Source organism: Micropterus salmoides, unplaced genomic scaffold (assembly GCF_014851395.1).
Source record: "Micropterus salmoides isolate LMB-PRFRI ecotype aquatic unplaced genomic scaffold, ASM1485139v1 Ms_hic_scaffold_13, whole genome shotgun sequence".
Classification (NCBI taxonomy): Eukaryota; Metazoa; Chordata; class Actinopteri; order Centrarchiformes; family Centrarchidae; genus Micropterus; species Micropterus salmoides.
The window spans coordinates 17,481,721-17,502,783 of NW_024040374.1; the positions used below are offsets into that span (position 1 = coordinate 17,481,721).

The 21,063-nt window shown below is 41.2% G+C and overlaps 2 protein-coding genes across 3 annotated transcripts; both read right to left on the reverse strand.

The window, feature by feature from the left end:
- Positions 1 to 7,179: 7,179 nt before the first annotated feature.
- On the reverse strand, positions 7,180 to 11,603 carry loxl5a (lysyl oxidase-like 5a). Its single transcript, XM_038717010.1, has 7 exons — positions 10,786 to 11,603; positions 9,872 to 9,980; positions 9,034 to 9,171; positions 8,536 to 8,692; positions 8,253 to 8,348; positions 7,850 to 7,965; positions 7,180 to 7,762 (listed from the first exon to the last, which is right to left on the reverse strand). The coding sequence occupies exons 1-7, from the start codon at positions 11,483 to 11,485 to the stop codon at positions 7,756 to 7,758; spliced, it is 1,323 nt and encodes a 440-aa protein (XP_038572938.1). The 5' UTR covers positions 11,486 to 11,603; the 3' UTR covers positions 7,180 to 7,755.
- Positions 11,604 to 16,756: 5,153 nt separating this feature from the next.
- Positions 16,757 to 20,845, reverse strand: LOC119900704 (muscle-specific beta 1 integrin binding protein). 2 transcript variants are annotated; one of them, XM_038715884.1, is made up of 8 exons: positions 20,639 to 20,845; positions 19,673 to 19,763; positions 19,050 to 19,098; positions 18,638 to 18,812; positions 17,945 to 18,016; positions 17,678 to 17,784; positions 17,397 to 17,482; positions 16,757 to 17,081 (listed from the first exon to the last, which is right to left on the reverse strand). In XM_038715884.1, exons 1-7 carry the CDS (start codon positions 20,662 to 20,664, stop codon positions 17,397 to 17,399), a joined length of 606 nt encoding a protein of 201 aa, XP_038571812.1. In that variant the 5' UTR covers positions 20,665 to 20,845; the 3' UTR covers positions 16,757 to 17,081. The 2 variants fall into 2 exon arrangements, with proteins under 2 accessions (XP_038571812.1, XP_038571813.1); XM_038715885.1 differs by lacking the exons at positions 19,050 to 19,098; positions 20,639 to 20,845.
- Positions 20,846 to 21,063: the final 218 nt, after the last annotated feature.

Genomic DNA, 21,063 nt, shown 5'->3' on the forward strand with positions numbered 1-21,063 from the left:
AGCTTTAAAAACCAACACTTCAGTATGTCAGTGGTTGTGTGGGTGTAGATGTATATACTTCAGAGTTAATTTAACACTTTTAACAGTTCAGAGCAGCTGTTACAAGCTGCACATCAGCTCTGTCGGGGGAAAAACAACTTTCCAATCTGTTCCCGTCAACTCAAAGTGAGATGCAGAAGAAAACTTAAATTGGATGATTAGTCATAGTTGATAGATGTATTATTATTTGTCCTCACATTGAGCTCACACGTGAGTTCGTAATCATCTAAAAGTGTTACATGAAGGATGTTGATTATATGAACATTTGCACAGTGTTGATTATTGCCCTGTCAGAGTTGGATTAATCTCTTCAGTCCCATAGACTCTTCGTCAGGTCTATCGCAATGAGCTCACACTATGTGAACAAGTTTTGTTCAAACCCACAGGAGTTTATTTTGAGTTCTAGTCAAACTAATACATGACTCAAGAGATATTCAGACTTTTCCAGCTGATATAATGGTACAGTTAAAATTAAACCGCTGCAGAGATTTGCATGTTTAACTTATAGCTACTCTAATCAAGATTTTTAGATTAACAATGGACCAAATATATCTGCATATTAACAATGTGGCTCGCAGTGACAAACCTACAGAACTATCACTATCTGCAGTTTCCCTCAACTCTGCTGTATGTTTAGCCTCTTTTAGCTCATTGTTTTGGTTCACTGGTCCGCTCATCATCAGCACCGTTTCCAGCCACAGCAGGCGGATGTTTTCAGATTAAAAGCTCTGAACACTGCTCAGCACCAAACAAAGTTACTAGCAGATGGTGGAGGGTTTGGTTGCTAGATATTTCCTTTAGGAGTTGGCGTTTACAGCTTGAATCAAGGCCCCAAGGGGCCAAAAAAATCTACTGTATTAAATTTGATTTTAGCTTTAATGTAAGCGTCATGTAGCTTCAGTGCTGGAACAAGCATGTACAGAATAATAATGCTAAACACAGGAACAAATATCTCTAACATCAGAAGCATAAAGGTTAAGGGGTTGGTATTGACAGTTTTGCAGTTTGTGTCTGTAAAAGGAACAAACTGACTGCCATAAAGTGTCACTCCAGTCTAGCCTGTTGGCTCTGACACTTGTTGACTGGGAGTCTCAGACAGTCAGGCCTCTGGGCACAGCCTCACAGACAGTAAGCCCGTGATAAGGATGGTGCTTGCTGATGTCAGCAGTTTGCAGTCAGGTTTTCCTGGCCGTCTGCAGATCTGTGGAATTTCTCTCCTCCTCGCCATCTCCAGCGAGGGCAGGCAGGGCCGACTTGCCGCTCTGCCCATCCTGCACGCCCTGCAGGCTTAGCAGGCCGGCCTGCCCTGAGCAAACAGCACCTGGATCAGCAAAGGAGGCTCTGCCCTGACCCCCTGTCACACTCATATTCACATCAGTGGATCACCTCAAGGGCTCTCTGACCAAAGATGGTGAAGGCTCGACTGAGAGGCCATGTTTGGATAGGAGGATGAGGGAAATGGGTTCAAGCTCAGTGTGCTGTGGATATCTGCAGTGCATGCACTGAGATTCTCCTTATCTCGGATACTTTCCCATCTATTGCATCCATGTATCATCACAGCGATGGAAAGTAACCAAGTACATTTACTCAAGTACTTCTCAAAGTACATTTTTGAGGTAGTTGCATTCTACATTATGCTGCTTTTTACTCCCACTCCACTACATTTCAGAGGGGATTATTAATATAAGCTTTTTTACTAGTTACTTTTCAGATTAAAAACATATGATAAGATCATAAAATAGAAGATTAAACCAGTGGCTTACAATAGAAAACTGCCCCCTCATCATGTTTCAGGTGTCTGAGTTGTTAGCAGTTCTACCAAAAGAGTGATTTCCCTTCTAAACTTCTAAGATAGCTTTATTTAAATAACTGTTTAAGGCCTAAAGAAGAAAATGTATCCATATACACTCATGAAGCAGAACTTCTTTCCTACCCTGTCAATCATGTCATGACCCTCCAAATGTATGTTGTGAGTCTTTGAAGGGGCCCGATCACTAGGTTGGGAACCACTGGACTAAACCACCAAACTGTCTATAAAGAAGTTACAATCACTTCCAGCTTCAATGGCATTTTTCTTACACAGTGTAATTTGATAACGTTACATATATATATAAAAATTTAAATAATCCCCCTTCCGCGGTGGTATGTGTCATCCTCAAGCTTGGGTCTGGGAGTTTGAGGGTTCTGCGCAGTATCTCAGCTGTTCCTAGGACTGCACTCTTCTGGACAGAGACATCTGATGTTTTACCTGGAATCTGCTGTAGCCACTCTCCCAGTTTGGGGGTCACAGCCCCCAGTGCTCCGATTACCACTGGCACCACTGTTTCTCTTACTTTACACATCTTTTCTAGCTCCTCTTTCAGTCCTTGGTATTTCTCAAGCTTCTCATGTTCCTTCTTCTTGATGTTGCTGTCGCTTGGGATTGCCACATCTATCACCGCAGCCTTCTTCTGCTGTTTGTAGATCAACACGATGTCTGGTTGGTTAGCCATCACCAGTTTGTCAGTCTGGATCTTGAAGTCCCACAGAATCTTCGCTCGGTCATTCTCAATTACCTTAGTAGGTGTCTTCCATTTTGACCTTGGGACTTCCAGCCCATACTCATGGCAGATGTTCCTGTACACTATGCCAGCTACCTGGTTATGGCGTTCCATGTACGCACTTCCTGCCTTCATCTTTCACCCTGCTGTTATGTGCTGTACTGTCTCAGGGGCATCCTTGCACAGTCTGCACCTGGGGTCCTGCTTGGTGTGGTAGACCACACCATTTCTTGATATCAGCCACTTCTTCTATTTGTCTGTGGTACATGCCGTGCAGTTGCTTTTCCTTCTATGAAGGTTCTTCAACTTCCTTGTCCTCACCCTTGGGTTTCTGCTGCCTGAGGTATTCACTTCAGTCCTTCATCTTTGGGGGCCATCTTCCTGATATACTCTTGGATCTTTGTCGTTTCATCCTGGACAGTGGTCTTGAAACTCACTAGCCCTCTGCCTCACTCGCTACGCTTGGTGTACAGTCTCAGGGTGCTGGATTTGGGGTGAAACCCTCCATGCATTGTGAGGAGCTTTCTTGTCTTGATGTCAGTGGCCTCTATCTCCTCCTTTGGCCAGTAAATTATACCAGCAGGGTTTCTGATGACTGGCAGGCCATATGTGTTGATGGCTCGGATCTTGTTCTTCCCATTCAGCTGACTTTTCAGGACCTGCCTTACTCTCTGTAGGTATTTGGCTGTGGTGGACCTCCTTGATGCCTCCTCATGGTTTCCATTAGCCTGCGGCACCCCAAGGTATTTGTAGCTGTCCTGAACATCTGCAATGTGTCCTTCTGGTAGTTCAACCCCCTCAGTTCTGATCACGTTCCCTCTTTTTGATACCATGCGGCCACACTTGTCCAGTCTGAACGACATTCCAATTCCAGGCCTATGCAGAACAGCAGCGAGAATAGTGCCTTGGTATATATCACACTTGATGGTGACTTGTGCAATTGGCTTTGAGTTGGCTTCCAGACTTGTTTTCCACAGGCCCATTGAGTTCTTGATGAAGGCTATTAGTGTCCTGTTGATCTTGTACATTTCCAAGCATTCCAGTATCCATGTATGTGGCATTTGTTATGAGTTCCATTTTTTCCTGTGGGCATTGAGTTGTAGACTTTCTTGTAGTCAATCCAGGCGGTGCACAGATTGGTCTGCCTGGTCTTGCAGTCTCGAGTGGCTGCTCTATCAATCAGTGGCTAGTGCTTGGCTCCCCTGGTATTACTGCCCATTCCCTTCTGGGCCCTGTCCATGTATTGAGCCATGTGCCTACTCATCTTAGCCGCTATGATAGCTGACAGGAGTTTCCAAGTTGTGCAGAGGCACGTTATTGGCCGGTAGTTGGATAGAATTGTTCCTTTCTGGGGGTCCTTCATGATCAGGACTGTCCATCCTTGGGTTAACCACTCTGGGTGGGTCCCATCAATCAGCAGTTGGTTAATTTGTGCTGCCAGGCGTTCATGGAGTGCAGTTAGTTTCTTCGGCCAGTAGGTGTGGATCATGTCAGGGCCTGGTGCTGTCCAGCTCTTCATACCTGCCACTCTTTCTTGGATGTCTGCCGTTGTAGTGGTTACTGGATCTTGTTCTGGGAGATTGCTGTGATCTGTTCTTAGATCCACTTGCCACTGAGCAGTGGTGTGGGATGCCTCTTTCTCCAGTACTGTTCAGTCTCAGCCCTGGGTGGGTCTGAACTTGTGTTATTACCCTGCCACTGAGAGTACACTTTGGATGGTTCGGTGGAGAACATCTGGTTTATTCTCCTGGCTTCTGCTTCTCCCTTGTATTTCTTTAGGCGAGTAGCCAGAGTGGTAAGTCTTTGTTTGGCAGTCTCCAGAGCCTCAGGTATCGACAGCTTGTTGTATTCTTAGGTAGTCCCTTCCTTGCACCTTTCTGTAGCTCTGAGAGCTGACTAACCTCTCTTCGTGTTGCTTTGATCTTTGCCTCTAGCCTTCTCTACCATGGGGAGTAATGCTCTTTGTGGCTTGTGGTGTTCATCTTATAGCCAAGTATCTCTAGGATCACTGTTGCTGTGGCGTACATCAGCTCATTGGTCTCGGTTATGGCTTTAGTGGGCAATCTTTGTCATTGTACTTGGGGGTCCAGCTTGTTTACGATCTTCAATCGCAGGTCAGGCGCCCTTATGTTGAGTGATTCTGTGCCGTAAGGGCTTGTTATTATTGGGGCTTGGGACCCAATCTCTGAGTGTGGGGATGATGATGACATCTCTCCGCTGACCTGTCGTCCTGGCTCCCCCTTGCCGTAGCATGTTTGTTGTACCTCATCAATCTCTAGTTGTGATAGGGGTTGCCGTTTGCGGATGTTTGAACACTGAGCTAGGAGTTGTTTCTTTATCAGTGTTGATGATGGGTTTCGAAGCATCCATATACCCTACAGTCTCTGCATATAACCTCTCTCACCAGGATTGCTTGTATAGTAGCGTTGTATCAGATCCATATTTTCTGTTCTATTCCATTCCAGTAGCCCATTTGTCATCAGGTTACCCTGGTTCCCTAGCACCTGATGCGGACCTTGTTGACCTGGACAACGTCCGAACCATTATGGCTCTTGTATTTGCGGTTTCACTCACGCCTGAGGTAGGCAAGTAGCATTAAGAACCTTGCCCAAGGGTCCACCTGGATACCCCCACCCTGATTAACCACTGAGCTATATAGCTATATATATAAATAAAATAACCTTACAGTCATAGGAGGCATTTTTCTGCAAAACGAGTACTTTCACTTTAAACACATTTTGCTGATATTCTTCTTTTACATAAGTAAGATTGTGAATGGAGGACTTTTACTTATAACTGAGTCTTTTTACATTGTTCTATTGGTACTTTTACTTAAGTAAAGGATCTGAATACATCCTTCACCCCGTATTAGTGTGTTTGAGTACCAAATGCCTGGTAATGTTAATGAAGTGTGAACTGATCAGAATTCTCTAAAACTTTCCTTTGGTTTTCTTGGTGCCTTCATAACTAAAATAACAGATGGTCTCATCAACCCAGTAAACAAGAGCGAACTTACACATCTGAGAAACCCACAGCCAGCTTGGCTGAAAACAGACTCTTGCCATTACTAAGAGATGGAGTGGAGAAGTCTAGTGCACACAGATGCTGTAGAGCAGCAGAGAAAACATACTCCATGACCTCAGCTCCCACTTGCCTGCATTTTCATCTCATACACATCCTGAAACTGTTTCCTTTTTATACCAAGGCTTTGCATGAAGGTTGCTGGAATCTTCCACTTTACAAGTACCACAAAAAGGTTTGTTGAAGCACAAATCACTCCAGGGGTCCTGTGTCAGCCATATAGTCTTGTCAATGACTTAAATTTACTTAGTTAAATGTACTAGAATAATTTGAATATCCTTAATTGTCTTTCTACGAGAATTGTGATATTGTAACATGAGTTTACACAGTCAAAAGCTAAAAAAAAACAACTTAATGCTATGTAACATTACAAAACCATGACATGGTATGTTTGCTGGACAACAAAGAGCACTGTTGAAATAGAGCAAAAATAATTAGTGTTAAAAATACTTGTGGTGATTTATACATTTCCACACACCAACCAGACAGTGTCCCTAATAAATCTGGTGACAAAGTGTAAATAGAGCGAGACATTCCCAGACACCTCACATGGAGTTATTGCCAGGTGAATGTTTTCTCATGACAAACACGCAACAGGCATGTGGTGTGAAGCTCTACGTTCTTTGCTGACATTTCCGAAAAACATAAACATGCAAAATGGAATTATTTCAGGTATTTCTCTGAGGTGTGTTATTCCAAAAGCATTTAAGAAATGTACCACTCCCCACGCTAATGGCCCTCAGCTTGTGTTGCCTACTGTTAAAGGTTAATGAGCAGTGGAATGACTTCATTTTGTTAAATATTTGTTGTGATGGAGACCAGTGGTTCCATTACCTGACATAGTTAACTGAGTGTCTAGGTGAGGATTATTGATAAAGCAGGAGCCATACACAGTCTTTTTTTGATTGTTTATTTAGGTTGTTAAATATTTGATAACTTTCTTTGCTGTGAGTAGTTTCAGAGGAGGTCAAGGAAGCACAGCAATCCTGCCTGTGTGAAAAGAAACCTCAAATCAGTAATATTCAAGGTTCACAACATAGTATTAAGTGATTCTACTCTGGTCCAGTTAGATATCAAATTAGCTCACACAGATAAAGCAAACAATGTTAGTACTCACCTCTTCCTGGTTGTCTCCTCAGCAGGGGGCGAAAGCAAAAGAGCATGGTAGGCCCAAGCACCTGCTTAAGAGCTGCAGGAGCAAGCCATGAAGCTGAGGGTGGGGGGAGTAAAGAGCTCAACAATGCTGATTTATGTGATTATTTTGAGTGTATGCGATTGATTGTTTCATTGATAGAAATTTGTATTTATGTAAATATTATAAAAATGATGGTGGTCCCACCTAAGTAGTTTTACCAACTTAATTACCTGCAGGAGGGAGTGTATATAAGGCAGCTAGTTGTGTTCAGTGTAAGTTTGTTGCTGGTTGGTGTTGGTGTCTCACCTTGTCTGTGTGGAAGACAATAAATTTATATCCAAAAAAATGAATAAACTTTATTATAAAACGTCATAAAAACACCTTTCAAACAATCAAATTGTTAACAGAATATCCGTTGCTGTTGGGTAATAGCTGGGTAATATAAATCGCACCAAATCATAAATGCCATACTGTTCAAAATACACACATGAGAGCATACGGTTTATACATTTTTCACAGCACATAAATCCTTCACTCCAGTACGTACAGTATGTGGTCAATTTTAGACAGAGGATCTGTTTATGCTGATACATTTCAGGGGAGAAGAGCGCCACTGTTTTTTTAAGCACCAGTTTAGTCTTACAGTGACTGAATACATTTGCAAAGCTTCCTTTAGAATAACTTGTGAACGACACTTTCCTCACATTTTCTGCACACACACAGCTAACAGCACAGTCTTACCTCGATTAAAAATGATTCTTAATCTTACAAATAACAGAACTTAACATGTAGCCAGCCGGGCTGTAGCTATAATATATCATATGACATAAATACAAAGACATTAATTTATATAGTAGCAAACATTTGAATGTAAAACAGCTGCACACAGAGTAGCAACTGTACATAAAGAGCAACAAGAAGATATAAAGTATATGTGTCTGGGGGAAATCTTCAGTCAGGTCAGCTTCTGTGAAACAAAGAATAGACATCAGTGATGAGCCATTCTTTTGCTTCCGGTCTCAGCTATAAGGAGCAAGAACACTACAAGACTTACACAGTGATCCTGCAGTTTCTTGCCTGGACGTAGCTTCCTGTGTACCTGATGTCACAGCGCACCTCATTGTTGGAGAAGTCTGACTCCTGAACCAGCTGAGAAGGGTTCACTGTCACCTGAGAAACAGCAGAAACAGCTACAAAGTGTAAATATATTTTATTTGATTGACCGTGTGGGTGCTCCGGCTTCCTCCCATCATCCAAAACATATGCAGGCTAGGTTAATTGGTTTCTCCAAAATTGTCCTTAAGTGTGAGTGGTGCGATGAACTGGCAACCTGTCCAGGGTGTACCCCACCTTTTGCCTGATGTAAACTGCGATTGGCTTTAGCCCCCCGCCACCCTGCAAGTTATCCTGCATGGATAAGCGGTTGACGATGGATGGATATTCTTAAACACTCTCACCTGGAGTATGTAGTCTCCAGGTGGTACATCAGTGATGTCAATCCACTGGCAGTCGATGTTGGCGTGATAAGTATCATAACAACCAGGACCGAGCCCCTGAGAAAAATCCAAACTTATATGAAATTTATGTTGGATTTCATCTATATTTCATCTATATCATATATAGAGACATAAAATACCTAATCAAATACAAAAAGTAATATAAATCAACTGATGAATTAATAAAATGATGGAAGGATAGATCAATGGAAAAATAAATACATAATAAACCAGGAAGCCCAACCTGTGTGTGAGCAGTGCAGGCGAAGCGTCGTCGTATTCCCGGGTCACAGGACGTGTCCTCTAGACAGAAACTGGCTTTGTGTCCCTCAGCGACCTTCTGGCCGGTGGAGACGTCCAGCAAGTCATAGTTACTGAAGGCCTCCATACTGTGGTAATGCCTGCAGACACAAAGAGAGAGACACAAAGACAATGTGTTGTGGAAATTACCTTTTCTGTTTCTTGGTCAGCTCATGTTGATGGTTATTGTGACCAAAATATGAAACTTTATTCATGTTTGTGAAGATCCATGGAGGACTACATCTCAGTATGATGGCTGCTAAAATAATAAAGACACGAAGTATAAGAAACTCCGTAATATTTAAAACTAAATGTATTAACTGACATATATCTGATGTTTCATTCAGTGAAATCTGGTAGGTCAAAAACCAGAGTCTGCACACCACTGTGCATCGACTAGGTGGTGTGTTTGTACTGGTCTGGAAAATAACATTGAACTCACTGGTGACAGCTGTGCCATTCCCATTCATGTCTGGGCTTCACTGGGAGGAAGTCTGCTGTTCCTTGGTTCTTCACTCGCTGTGGGAACCGCAGCAGGACTCTGTAGTCCAGGTCCCTCACACTGGGATGATTTGCAGACCTAAAAGAAAGAGATACAAGAAGAGAATGAGTCATGTTTACCTTGAGTATCTCCACAATGAGTAGAAATGACACTAAGAAAACCTCCGGAGACAGCTGGGGTTGATTGCTAACAGCTTTTTGCTTGTGGTATATTTACACCACATTCTCCTCCACACACATCTCCCCTGCACATTTAACTCCTCCTCACTGACCAGTTTACATAACGGTGATTTACTGTCGAAGCGACCAAGGTGGTTTCTGGTCTTGCCTCAGTAGTTTCTGCATTCACCTCAGGAACCCTTTGCCTTTCATTTCAGAGCTTCTTTTACTTGCCAAAGTGGCTGCTCAGATCAGAGGAGAAAATCTCGGGTGGTTGCCAGGTTTGTGTCCAGCCGCTCTGTCACTCAGCTGTAGCTTCCAAATGGGACTGAGGCCAACACACATCCTAATGTGGCGACCTCAAAGGAATCCTAAATGCTTACCTTTCTGTCTTTATTCATATTTGTATATCTTATTGATTTCTGTGTCTAAAGATTTAAAATGTTATCACACAGTAGAGAGCATGTGCATAACAAAATGTCAGTCAAGGGCAAAAGGCAACAAGAGAATCACAAAAAAGTTCATTTAGACTGACATCTACTTGTATCTCCACTAATTCACTGATTTAATTAATTTGTCTTGACTTGCAGTGCAGTGTGATGTCAAATAAATGAGTGCACCTGGAAAGACAGTTCTCCTCAGCAGCACAGCGAAGTGCATACATCTGCACTCTATGGATGTAAGAGGCAGCTTGGATGTAGTAAGGGTCAGGAACCAAGTCTGGGAGGCCTGCAGAAAAAGTGAATCACAACTTAAAGGTTAAAAATTTAATATGTGCATGGAGGCACAGTTACTTTTCATAAAGATTTTTGAAAATAGAGGCTTCAAATGAATTTTGGGTCAAAAAGAGGTGGAAGCTTTTCAGTTATATTCTCTGAGAAAATTGGGGCGAAAATCCTCAATTCATAATGTGGCATAATCAACACAAATGTATGTAGTCATCAGATCATTAGCTTGAGTGTCTCACCTCTATCTATACAAGTAAAAAAAATAATAATCTGTCTATAGTTACTGGTTTGATATAAAATAGAAAAAATACATGTAGGAAATTCTAAAAAAACAAAATTATGTTGTCAATGACTAATACAGGGGCATCATATTATTAGTTTCGAAGTACTATTTGATGTGAAACACCTTAATAGCATACTTGAGCAAATTCTTCAATGGAGAACTTTATAATAGTGGTAATTTCTTCACCACTTCTGGGCAACTATTAATGACTTGCCCCCAGTCTATCAATCAACCATTTAATTTTCATTTTGCTCAGAGGCACTCATACTGGAGACATTAGTTTTATCATTAAGGGGCATTAACTCTCAGTCTCGTTAAAAATGCATTAAAATGTGCTGGAAAGGGGGATTTACATTTTGAACGTGAAAAGGAACATGGGGCATCTTTGCCTCATGCATTACTCCACTTGGTGCTTCACAATGAGCTGGAATTAATAGGGCTTGTTGATTATTCTGACTTTGATTTATAATATGAATGCGTGTGTCAGTCTTTGGTAGTAGCTAATATCATCTGTTTGCCTCACCATTATGGAAGAATCTGGTGCCATAGCCCGGTCCTGGTGGAGGGCGCACTGTGATCATGTTTCTGCGGTCTGGTGGGTAGATATTGTAGAAAACTGAGTTCCGGTGGTGAATACTGTGCGGATCCCGTGGGTCACTCCCGTCCGCAGTCCGTGTTGTATCTGGCCTTGGACGAGGAAAGTGTATTTCTACTGCGTTATTGGACAGCGCTGTGGGAGAAACATTTAACTCCGGGGTGATTCTGGTCAGTGAGTGCGCTGCTTGCGCACTGCGAGAGTCTCCCAAACTGGTTTGCAGGGGGGTGCGACGTGCATTCCCACTATCCTCTGAGATGGTGACACCTCTAGCTGTGGCAGGTGACCGGGCAGCTGAGCTCTCAGATCTTATCCTGCCACCTCGGTTGTGCGTAAAGTCCGGTGATCTTCCTGGTGAATCTGTGGCCTGTTGTGCGCCAGCGTCACGTCCAGGTGTACTCCGGCCTCCTCGTGGGAGTCCGCTGCCAGAGAACTCCTGGGTGGTGGGTGCATGCTGTGAACTGTGCCCCACAGCCACAGCTTCTCTGGTGGTTACGATGCGTCGTGGGGCCTGGCTGTGGCTCCCCGGCTGGTCCTGCGGCGAGTAAATATTGACCCGCATCAGTACCAAGAACCGACGCATCCATTTGACTGAGCTCGTTGCGTTGAGAGTGACCCTCGGCTGCATACTCGAGGTCTCCAGATCTGGTCCTGGTGGATCTCCTGAGCGCAACAGGATGGTGAACTTGGTTTAAACTGTTTTTACTTGTCAGTAAGAGCTGAGTGCGTCTTCTGGTCTGCGCCGGTGATCGATATTGAGTCCCCGTGCTCAGTAAACTGTACACCTGACCGTTATTCTCCCACTGGACCCGGTGTCTCCATGGTCCGACACTTGCGCGTAAATGGTGCTGACCGGTACCCAAACACACCAGAACCTCTAGTAGGCAAATTAATACAAGCACAAACTTCTCCATGGCTCGATGTGAAGGCGGATCTAGAAAAGCTCCAGCAATGAGTCCAGACATTAACTACGACCATTTAAGTTTGAGGTGATGGGCTGGTGTTTTGAATACACTCGACTCCGTCACGCAGTTGCGCACAGCAGCACCGCAGAGAAAGAGTCTGGGTGGAAACGTCTTCATATGTTTGTATTGTGAGTTTCTCTAAGAAAAATGCTTTTATCCACCCATGTTGCAAGGACCTGCACTCATGTCAGTTTAACCGTTTCACCACCATTAACTGGGTGGGCTTCAGATTTTATTCGGCATGCGCACGAAGCCAGTTATTAGCTAACTAACAAATAAAAAGTCTATCTTTTTGTGGAAAATAATAGAAGTTTATTTACTACAGTGAAAAATATCAAAAACATATGGGCTTTACATGCAACTCTGTGCGTCATGGCGCACACTGTCACTGCATTTAAACCATAATTCCAGTGGTTGTATGTTTTACAGTGACTCGAGGGCATCTTATTACAGAAAAGATGGAGGTGCCAGGAAATAAATTACATTGCATGTTAATAGGCCTATCTGTTGGAAGTTCCATCTCCTGGTAGCCTACTTAGCACATTGCGCATGGAAGAGCGGCTGGTGGTATTTGGAGTGTACCACCAGCAGAAACCGCACTTGGCTGTATTCAACCTGTTGAATCGCTACACTGAGGAAAAGTCGACCTCTTCGCCACACGATGGCGGTGGACCCTCACTGAAAGTCAGCTGCGACTCAGAGCTATTTTTAAAAAGTCTCGTGACCTTGTGGGTGTGTATCAGTCGCTTTCCGTTTTGTTTTTAGCTTTGAAAATAAGGCAAAGATGAGAGGGCAGTGACAAGAAAGTTCTCCTCTTTTCTATGAAATTTTGGATCAGTATGAACCTGCTGTTCAGATGAACTTCACGAACATTACTTTGAGGTCAATTTAATCCTTTACACCCCCTGTGAGTGCTTCAACGGGTATTGAAGTAACAGAATGTCTGCACTTCATATCTGAACTTGTGGTGTGTTCAAACTCAGGTCATGCTTCTATTTGCAGACTTTAATCGTAGAGTTTTAAAGAGCTTCATATCCCTCATATATTAGGCTACAGATCATTAAATTTTATAATGTGCAACATGTGAGGGAGAGCTTTACATTTGATATTCTATGTGCTTGACTTTCTACCATCACAGTTATTGCAGGATGGGTCATTTTAAAATGGGTATTTTTTATTTATTTATTTAATAGGATCCCCATTAGCTGTAGCCGAAACTACAGCTATTCTTCCTGGGGTCTGGTCTATACTGACTGAAAAAAGTTAAATACTTCCAAAAGAGGGAATCCTTCATAATCTGTGTACCAGACAAAAGCAGAGAAAACTACATTCACAAGTAGTTTGGCCTTTTATGGTGCCTTTTTATTTAGATGTCTCCATATCCAGTGTGTGTACACATGTACACATACACATGAGGTGGTAGATTGGCAGGAAGTCGGTGAGAGGCCCTCACCTTTGCCTTTAATTTAGACTGGTATCCAGTAGCGTGGTGCCAGTCCCGAGTGCATAGTGACAACCAGCACACTCCAGATTAGACCTTAAAAAACGTCCTGTATTTGGTCCTGCACCAACGTCACAAGAACCCGCCTCTTAATACATCCAGACACTATGGCAAGCACTCCAAGCCTTTCAGCAATCTGAGTGAATATAAATCTATGAGTGAGTGTAAGAAACAGGAGTAGGGAAGTGTGTATGTGACTGCCTATGTGTGTCAATCGTAAGGACACGATCACGGGGTCCAGGCCTAGTTGGCTCAGGCAAGCTGTAACTGGATGAATATCATCCCTCGAACATGTTGGGTGGTCTCTCACAGTGCTTAAGCACGTAAAATATCTCCTCCCTTGCTAACTCGCTGACACACATGATTTAAACCACCTCTCTTGGTACTGTGGGATCTGACACCATCAATGAACAGTGAGTTTTGGAAAAGAGGCAGGATTTTACTGGAGGCCTGTTTGTTTACAATTTCCAGATTTGACCTGTGAAATGTATTAAATAATAAAATTAGTGGATTAATAAAATATTAATCTGGAAAGTATCTGCTAAGTGAAGTAAAAAGTATAATATTTCCCTCTGACATAAAGGTGAGGTAGAAGTATAAAGTATGTAAAGTAAATTATTTCAAAACAGTAGTTGTCTAAATGTGAACATGTGGATAGTAAACTTCAGTTTACATGCTGCAACACTAAGTGAGAGTTTTTCCATGTTGGTAATAACCCTCAGTGTCCTATGACGCACACCGAGAAGAGGTTTGTGAATCCAAAACAAAGGCCAGACAGACTCATCTGTCCACAACACAAATTTAAAACCGCAGAAAACCAAGTTTCACAAGGCCTCAGAGCACGTACTTCATCTCTTTTCCAAAGTGACATTTAAGAGAATGGCATGACACCTAACTGATGCACCTTCTCAAAGTTACCTTGCATTCAGTACAGTATGTGCATACACATGAGAGCTAAGAAGTGCTATCATAAAAACTGAAAATAGCCTTATCCTCAGTGTAACACTGCTCTCAGGCAAAATAATCATGTGTACCTGATATTATGGACTTAAGCCAGGCATGCACTGTTGCTGGATGTTTTTCAGTCACATGATTTAGTAAAGTGTGGGTAATGTCAGGTTTGTCCTGGAATACACCCAGACTTGATTTGTTTTCACTGTAAAGCAGCTTGGGATATTGCAGCCTCTGTTTCACAACAGTTCAAACGTGCATCGGTTGACGTGTGCATGAACACGTACACAGCATGCACGTGTAGCTGGCACACGAAGTGTTGTAAACCTTCTGAGTATGATTATGTATGTGTGTGTATCGTCACAGGAATGTTTTGTTTGGTTCATGTTTGCCCACGGTGAACAGATCCACCTGTGTGCGTGCTTCCACAGCCACCACACACACTGCTGTCATTTTTAGCACCGGGAGTCCAGGCCAGTGTGGTTTTCTCCACGTCCACCTGTTAGAGCGTCACGACAATCACCTTGTCACTTCATTTCCACAAGACACACACATGACAAATTACGTGTACATACAGCTGATGTCATTAGGAACTGAAAGCATGCGGTAAGGGGTCAATAAAATGAAAGGGAATACATTATATGCTGGATATATATGCACTATAAGCCCCAGATGACACTCTCCTTTTCCAAAAAAACTGGAGCCCAAAGTAACCTGTTACTCCCTTCTACCTTTGAAACTCTGACTGAGAAGTCAAAGCATAGACTATGAAGTCAAAATGGCCCTTTGCTCCTCCAATGAAAGAAATAGTGGTTCTCAATCAGTGGTGGAAGAAGTACTCAGATGTATTACTTAAGTAAAACTAGGAAAACCACAGTGTAAAAATACTCTTAGTGAAAGTCATGCATTTAAAAATATAGTTAAGTAAAAGTACAAAAGTATTAGCAACAAAATATTTACATTATGTAATTTTGTAGAATAACATTTGAATATAAAGTACATTAGATTATTGGATTATGAATATTGATGCATTACTGTATAAACGTAAATGTGGGGCTCATATGAATTTATGTTTATATATTTTATATATATATATTACTTTATCTGTAGCTTGTGAATTTCCCTCTGGGTATCAATAAAGTCTTATTGATATAATAATATAATAATATAACTATAAAATAGCAGAATTTAACTATTCAAGTACCTTTACAGTGTACATGAGTATACTACTTGAGTAAATGTACTTAGTTAGTTTCCACCACATCTATGAGGACATAGGACACATTCACCTACCTGATCTATTCTTTGTTTAGCTGTCATATAATAAGCAGAAGTGTGTGACAGGATATGGTATTCCCTAAGGGGAAATGACAAATTATTCTGACCTATTTATATATGTTGAAACATAGGTGATATCAGCACGTGCCTCGGGCCTCATGTGCTGTAAATCTAGTGCTAATAAATCTTGTGGTTTGTCAATGACCTACTGAGGCATCTACTTGAGGCAAGTGAGGGCAGCTATTTCAAAGCTAAAACCCTCAGGAGAGACTGATATAGGTTTTTAACAGAGCCTCTCCTGTTTCTAAAATAGATGCAAGCAAAATTGGCTCAGCTTAGAGGTAGTTCATGTGGACTGTTTATATTCTATTACCATCATATTATCACACATTCAGATAATGAAATTAAAGCTTTTAAATGTCCTGACCGTGAGATTGTGTTTGGTAGGTACAGTTGAAACTAATCACATGAAATCCAACATCCCAGTTTCTTAATCAGTCCTTGACAAAACAGGCTCTAGTCACCTTCTTCATTAACGGTTCCCAACATTAATGGCTTGTTGTGCCCCTTCAAAATGAGCAGGATCCCTCCTCAAGATCTGAATATGCCGATGAGTTCAAGCAGTTCAACCACAAAGTGATGTTCCTTTTTTCTAATCAGACAAAAATTTATTATAGGTCTGAGATGAGAATCAACTCCCACACTCAAAAGTACTAATTAATGCAGTTGAGTACACCAGTGTTAAGAAACATCTCAAAGCCATGAGAATGTACATGAAGTAAAATGTTAAATGTTTTAACCAGAAAGATGAGTCAGGTTGTTTTTCTTTTAATTATCTGCATTCATCCACTGGTATCAGCACCTGGAGCAAGATGAATCTTTACCAAGGTGCAGGTGTAACAAGTGATGATCAGTGTTGTAAAGTCATGTTACAGGCATTAAAAGCTATAGGCTGTAGAAGAAACAGCTGTGTTTGAGTACCAGTCAAAATGGACAGTTTTCCCAAATGTGAGGATATACACACACATACACACCATTTTACCATTAATATTGGCCTACATTTAACAACCTTGTGTTGTATCATTAACTAACTTGATTATATATAGTGTTTATCCTTAACCTTTCCTATACTCCTTATGTCTGTCCACATTTACTAGGGTTAAGTATTTTACATTTATATGTAATGACAAAAAACAAAGAGATTCTTGCTGTACTGTATATAAACAGCTATAAAAAAAAAACACATTTATTTGTAGGAGAACGCAAAAAATGGTCCAGTACATGTCAGTGGTTTAACAGAACAGTAACATACTAATGATATGTTGAACAATCACTTAAAAAAAAGAAAACAAATATTCATCATCTCAAGATGATTAATAAAAAATAAAATAAAAAGACAATGATAAGTTAACATTGCTTTGTTGCATATACAAAGAATAAAATTACAAAAGCTTCATTTAAAAAAAATAAAATAAAAAATCCTTGGACTATTTACAAATTATGTACAGGGATGGAGAGGAGTCTTCCTGCTGCAAGAAAGACATGAAAAAAACATTGTTAGATGAGGTTGTATACATAAAGATACTTTTCATAATTCTACTATCATGGCTCAAATACAGTTTTATTAATATTATTATATTATAATTATTAATTATAAAATATGCATTTAAATTTTAACATTTGTATCCCAAAAGCAGAATATTTTACCTGCAGAAAATATAAAAGATACTGAATGCACTAGTCTTTAAATGTTTCAAAGCGGGATTTAAATCTCTAAAGTTGTGTAGAGACTTCTAAATTTAATTTGTCAAGTGTCAAACAGTGGCATACTTCTGTCTTTTTACCTATAAACGATTGAGCAGATTGTTCTGAATGTCCTCATACACCTGGTTGTAGATCTCCTCTTTGGGTTTCAAACCATCCAGATACGCTGCAACACACAAAACATTGCCCAGTTAAAAGATGGGTGCCAAAATTGTCTTTAAAAAACTATCAAAACTAAAACCTGAAGAGGTTACAGTGAATTTCCCAAAGAAAATATTAGCAAATATATTAAAAAAAAGGGGACACTAATCTGACAAATATGCACTGACAAACTGGCTAAGGCATCCAGGATGCAACATACCAATATTCAAGCCGCAGTCCTCCATTGCGCTCCTGTGTTTCAGGTACATCGGCCACACGTGACCATCAAACAGGCCGGGAGGGTCGGGGACAGTGTACTGTCTTGTACTAAAAAGAAATCACACTGTCAGGGAACACTTGCTGTGTGTGTGTGTGTGTGTGTGTGTGTGTGTGTGTGTGTGTGTGTGTGGGGGGGGGGGGGGGGGGGGGGGGGGCGATGTGGGGATGTAGCCACTAACATACATACATAGTTTGGATATACTCTCACCTTCTCCTTCTCTTGCACTCCTCATAGGGAATCGTGATGTAATAACACTTGTCGAAAACATCCAGCAGGGGCCTAGAAGGGAAATGTACAAGGTCATCAATGAAGATTTATCACGTCTTCAACAGAAACCAGAGTAAAAAGGAGCAAAGCTAACAAATGCTCACGCTGTCTCTTATCTGTATGTCTGCAGAGTGTCCGACATTCATCTCTAGCACGCACAGTTCTGATCACTCAGCAGTTAGCGTCAAGGACAACGCGGAGCCTCTTTCTGCTGAAACCCTTATCTCTATCTTCAAGACCCTCCCAAGTCTGCATGCAAGGCACTACATACATGTACCAATGATACACATGCAAAATTACCACCCGACACTACAGAAATAACACCACTAATCCAATGCCTGTTGTCATGAATTTCTTAGAATTTGAGAGAAACAGGATGGCCCGTTTCCTTTTTACAGAAAATGCTGTGGTGTGGAGTGGTTAAGTGAGATATTTATTAAATGTAGAACCAGAATAAAAAACATATTCCAGAGAACATGTTCTTCCACAGAAGAAATTGTACATTGTGCAAATAGACGCCAGAGCCATCTATTCGTTTGCAACAACTAACCATGCTTATCAGTATCAGTTACAGGCACATACAGGTCAGTTGTTTGGGACAAAGTTTAACCGAATGAATCAAGATAAACTTACGGGTAGTTGTAGAGCAGGAAGCCCTCCACGATCAGGATGTGGATCTGGTCATCAGGGTTGGTCACGTCAGATGCAGGGGACAAAGTGACGCCGTGAGAACGGGCGAACTTCACTGGGTTCTCGATCCAGGCTTTTACTGTGTTGGTCATGGCCTCCATATCCATAGCTGTGATCACTGTAGAGCAAGATTGATAGAATTAGAATAGACACAAGTCAAGAATATGAAAAATGGAAATGTGTTTAGCTCCAAGTTACTGGAGGTTATTATCAGTTTAATATATATATATATAAATAAAAAATGGTGTGCAAGTTATATGGTGTGCAGTATGAAGATGTCATGTTGGAGGGTGGGGGTATATGACATGTACAAGGGTAAACAATGAGTCACTGGCAGTCTTCAGTGAAGTCTTACCATCCCATTGTCTAAAGCCGTCCTCCCCGACTTCTATCTGATCAGGTTTCTGAAATAACAGTCACCAATAAAATATTGCTGCAGGCTCACAGCTCTGAACACTTGCAGATCCCACTCACATGCCAGAGTAATAAGATGAAACAAGTGCACAGAAGACAAAGAGAAGCCACACAGCAAAGGGCATGTACAAAATAAAACAAGCCATTTACAAACGTATACAGATTTATAGAAATTGGGAAAGAGAGGGGCATACTTAACACTATATTTTGTGCTGATGCTAATGGAGATGAAATAGAAAATGGATGCATCTGGCCATGTTAGAAGAAAGGTTTTGGCAAAGTAATGCAGTTAACTGAAGCCATCACAGTAGGTACAAGATTATTATTATTATTATTATTTTTTTTTTTTTAAAAAGGACACAAGCAAGAAAAAGCAGTCAGAAGAGACAACCAGGAAGAAAAACTATGACCCCATGACAATTTCCATATCTACTGTGGAAAACAGGGTGCATGGGATGGCAGCACCCACTACTTTGCTTCCATGCAATGCTCATGCAGTGTTCATAAAAGAAAAACGCAACCAAAAACACAAAAAACTCTTACTATCCACTTACTAAAACTCACCTTGAAAAAGTCATCTTGGTGCACAACACAGCAGTTGGGCAAAGTCTTGATCAATTTATTTGTCAGTGTGGTTTTGCCACCATTAGTGACTCTGTAAACAAACAAAAGGGCAAAAAGTGATAAAATTGCAGATTCATTAAAATAAATAAAGAAATAAAATGTATTGGCAGTTATAGTTCTGGTTTAAAACTAAATCATTTTTAATCAACAAAAAAAAAAAGCAGCTTTCTGTGAGTGGACAAGTGGCGCCTTTTGTTTACATTTTACATTTAGTTAGTTTATTTGATACAAGTGACAGAAAGTCACATTTGACTAAAACACTGTTAAATGTAATGAAAGGTGTGTGTGTGTGTGCGCGTGTAAAAGCTGCAGTCTCAGTAGACAAATGATGAATAAAAAGGCACACTGCTCTGCTTTCATAAAATCTGCTGAATGCGATAAAATTGTGTCATTTCCTACTTTAAAATCTTTATGTAGAATTCATCTATAATAACACGGAACGGTTTTTGTTTGGGGACAACACTAGTGTTACATCTCCCTCCACTTTTGGTCAGATCTCGCGGTGAATTTTCAAATGTCCCGCTCGATTGATGACAACAAACAAGAGACACCGGACGTGACTTTAAACTGGTTTAGTAGTCCAGCTGATACCATTTCTGGCGGGCAGCTGATAAAAGTGTGGACAAAAGAATAACGATTAACCCGGGAAGCGTTAATCACCATTACAAAATGAATGACTTTACAGAACCACAACGTAAGATGCTTACACGAACAATATCAAAACGCTGCACATAATTGTTTTAGTTTGAAGTTTACAACTTTATAAAGTACAAACTCCACTTAACTATAAGTAAATTTAGCCAAGACAACTTTAAAATATGTTACATATAAATAGATGTTAGCTCTACGTGCAAAAATGTTAGCAAACTGCGTATCTAACTTTAACTGTTGTCAATAAAAACTTACCCGCCAATTCCTATTATGTATTTCATCGTTTCGTCACTTTCGACAGTCCTGCTCGACGTAAGATGAAGAAACAGTCAAAAGCACGTTTTTACACTAAAGTTGAAGATAAAAAAACAACAAATTAAAAACGCGTCAAACACGTGTAACTTAATAAAAGATGTGACTTCTCTATATCTCTTTGTAACGTTATCCCTGCATTGACCTGTGTGCGAGGTACTGCAGTTTATATCCAGCTTGCGACGTACTGCGTCATCACACGCGCAGCCACTGGGCGTCATTTCCACGCTCACTGCGTGCCTCTTTGCAGCGGCCAATCAGCTCCCTCAGAGCTTTAGTCACCAGCCAATCACAGCCCGCGAACGTTCACATGCGTGCATATTTCAGAGTCCCTGCTCTTGTCTATCCTATTGTGTCCATCACAGCGA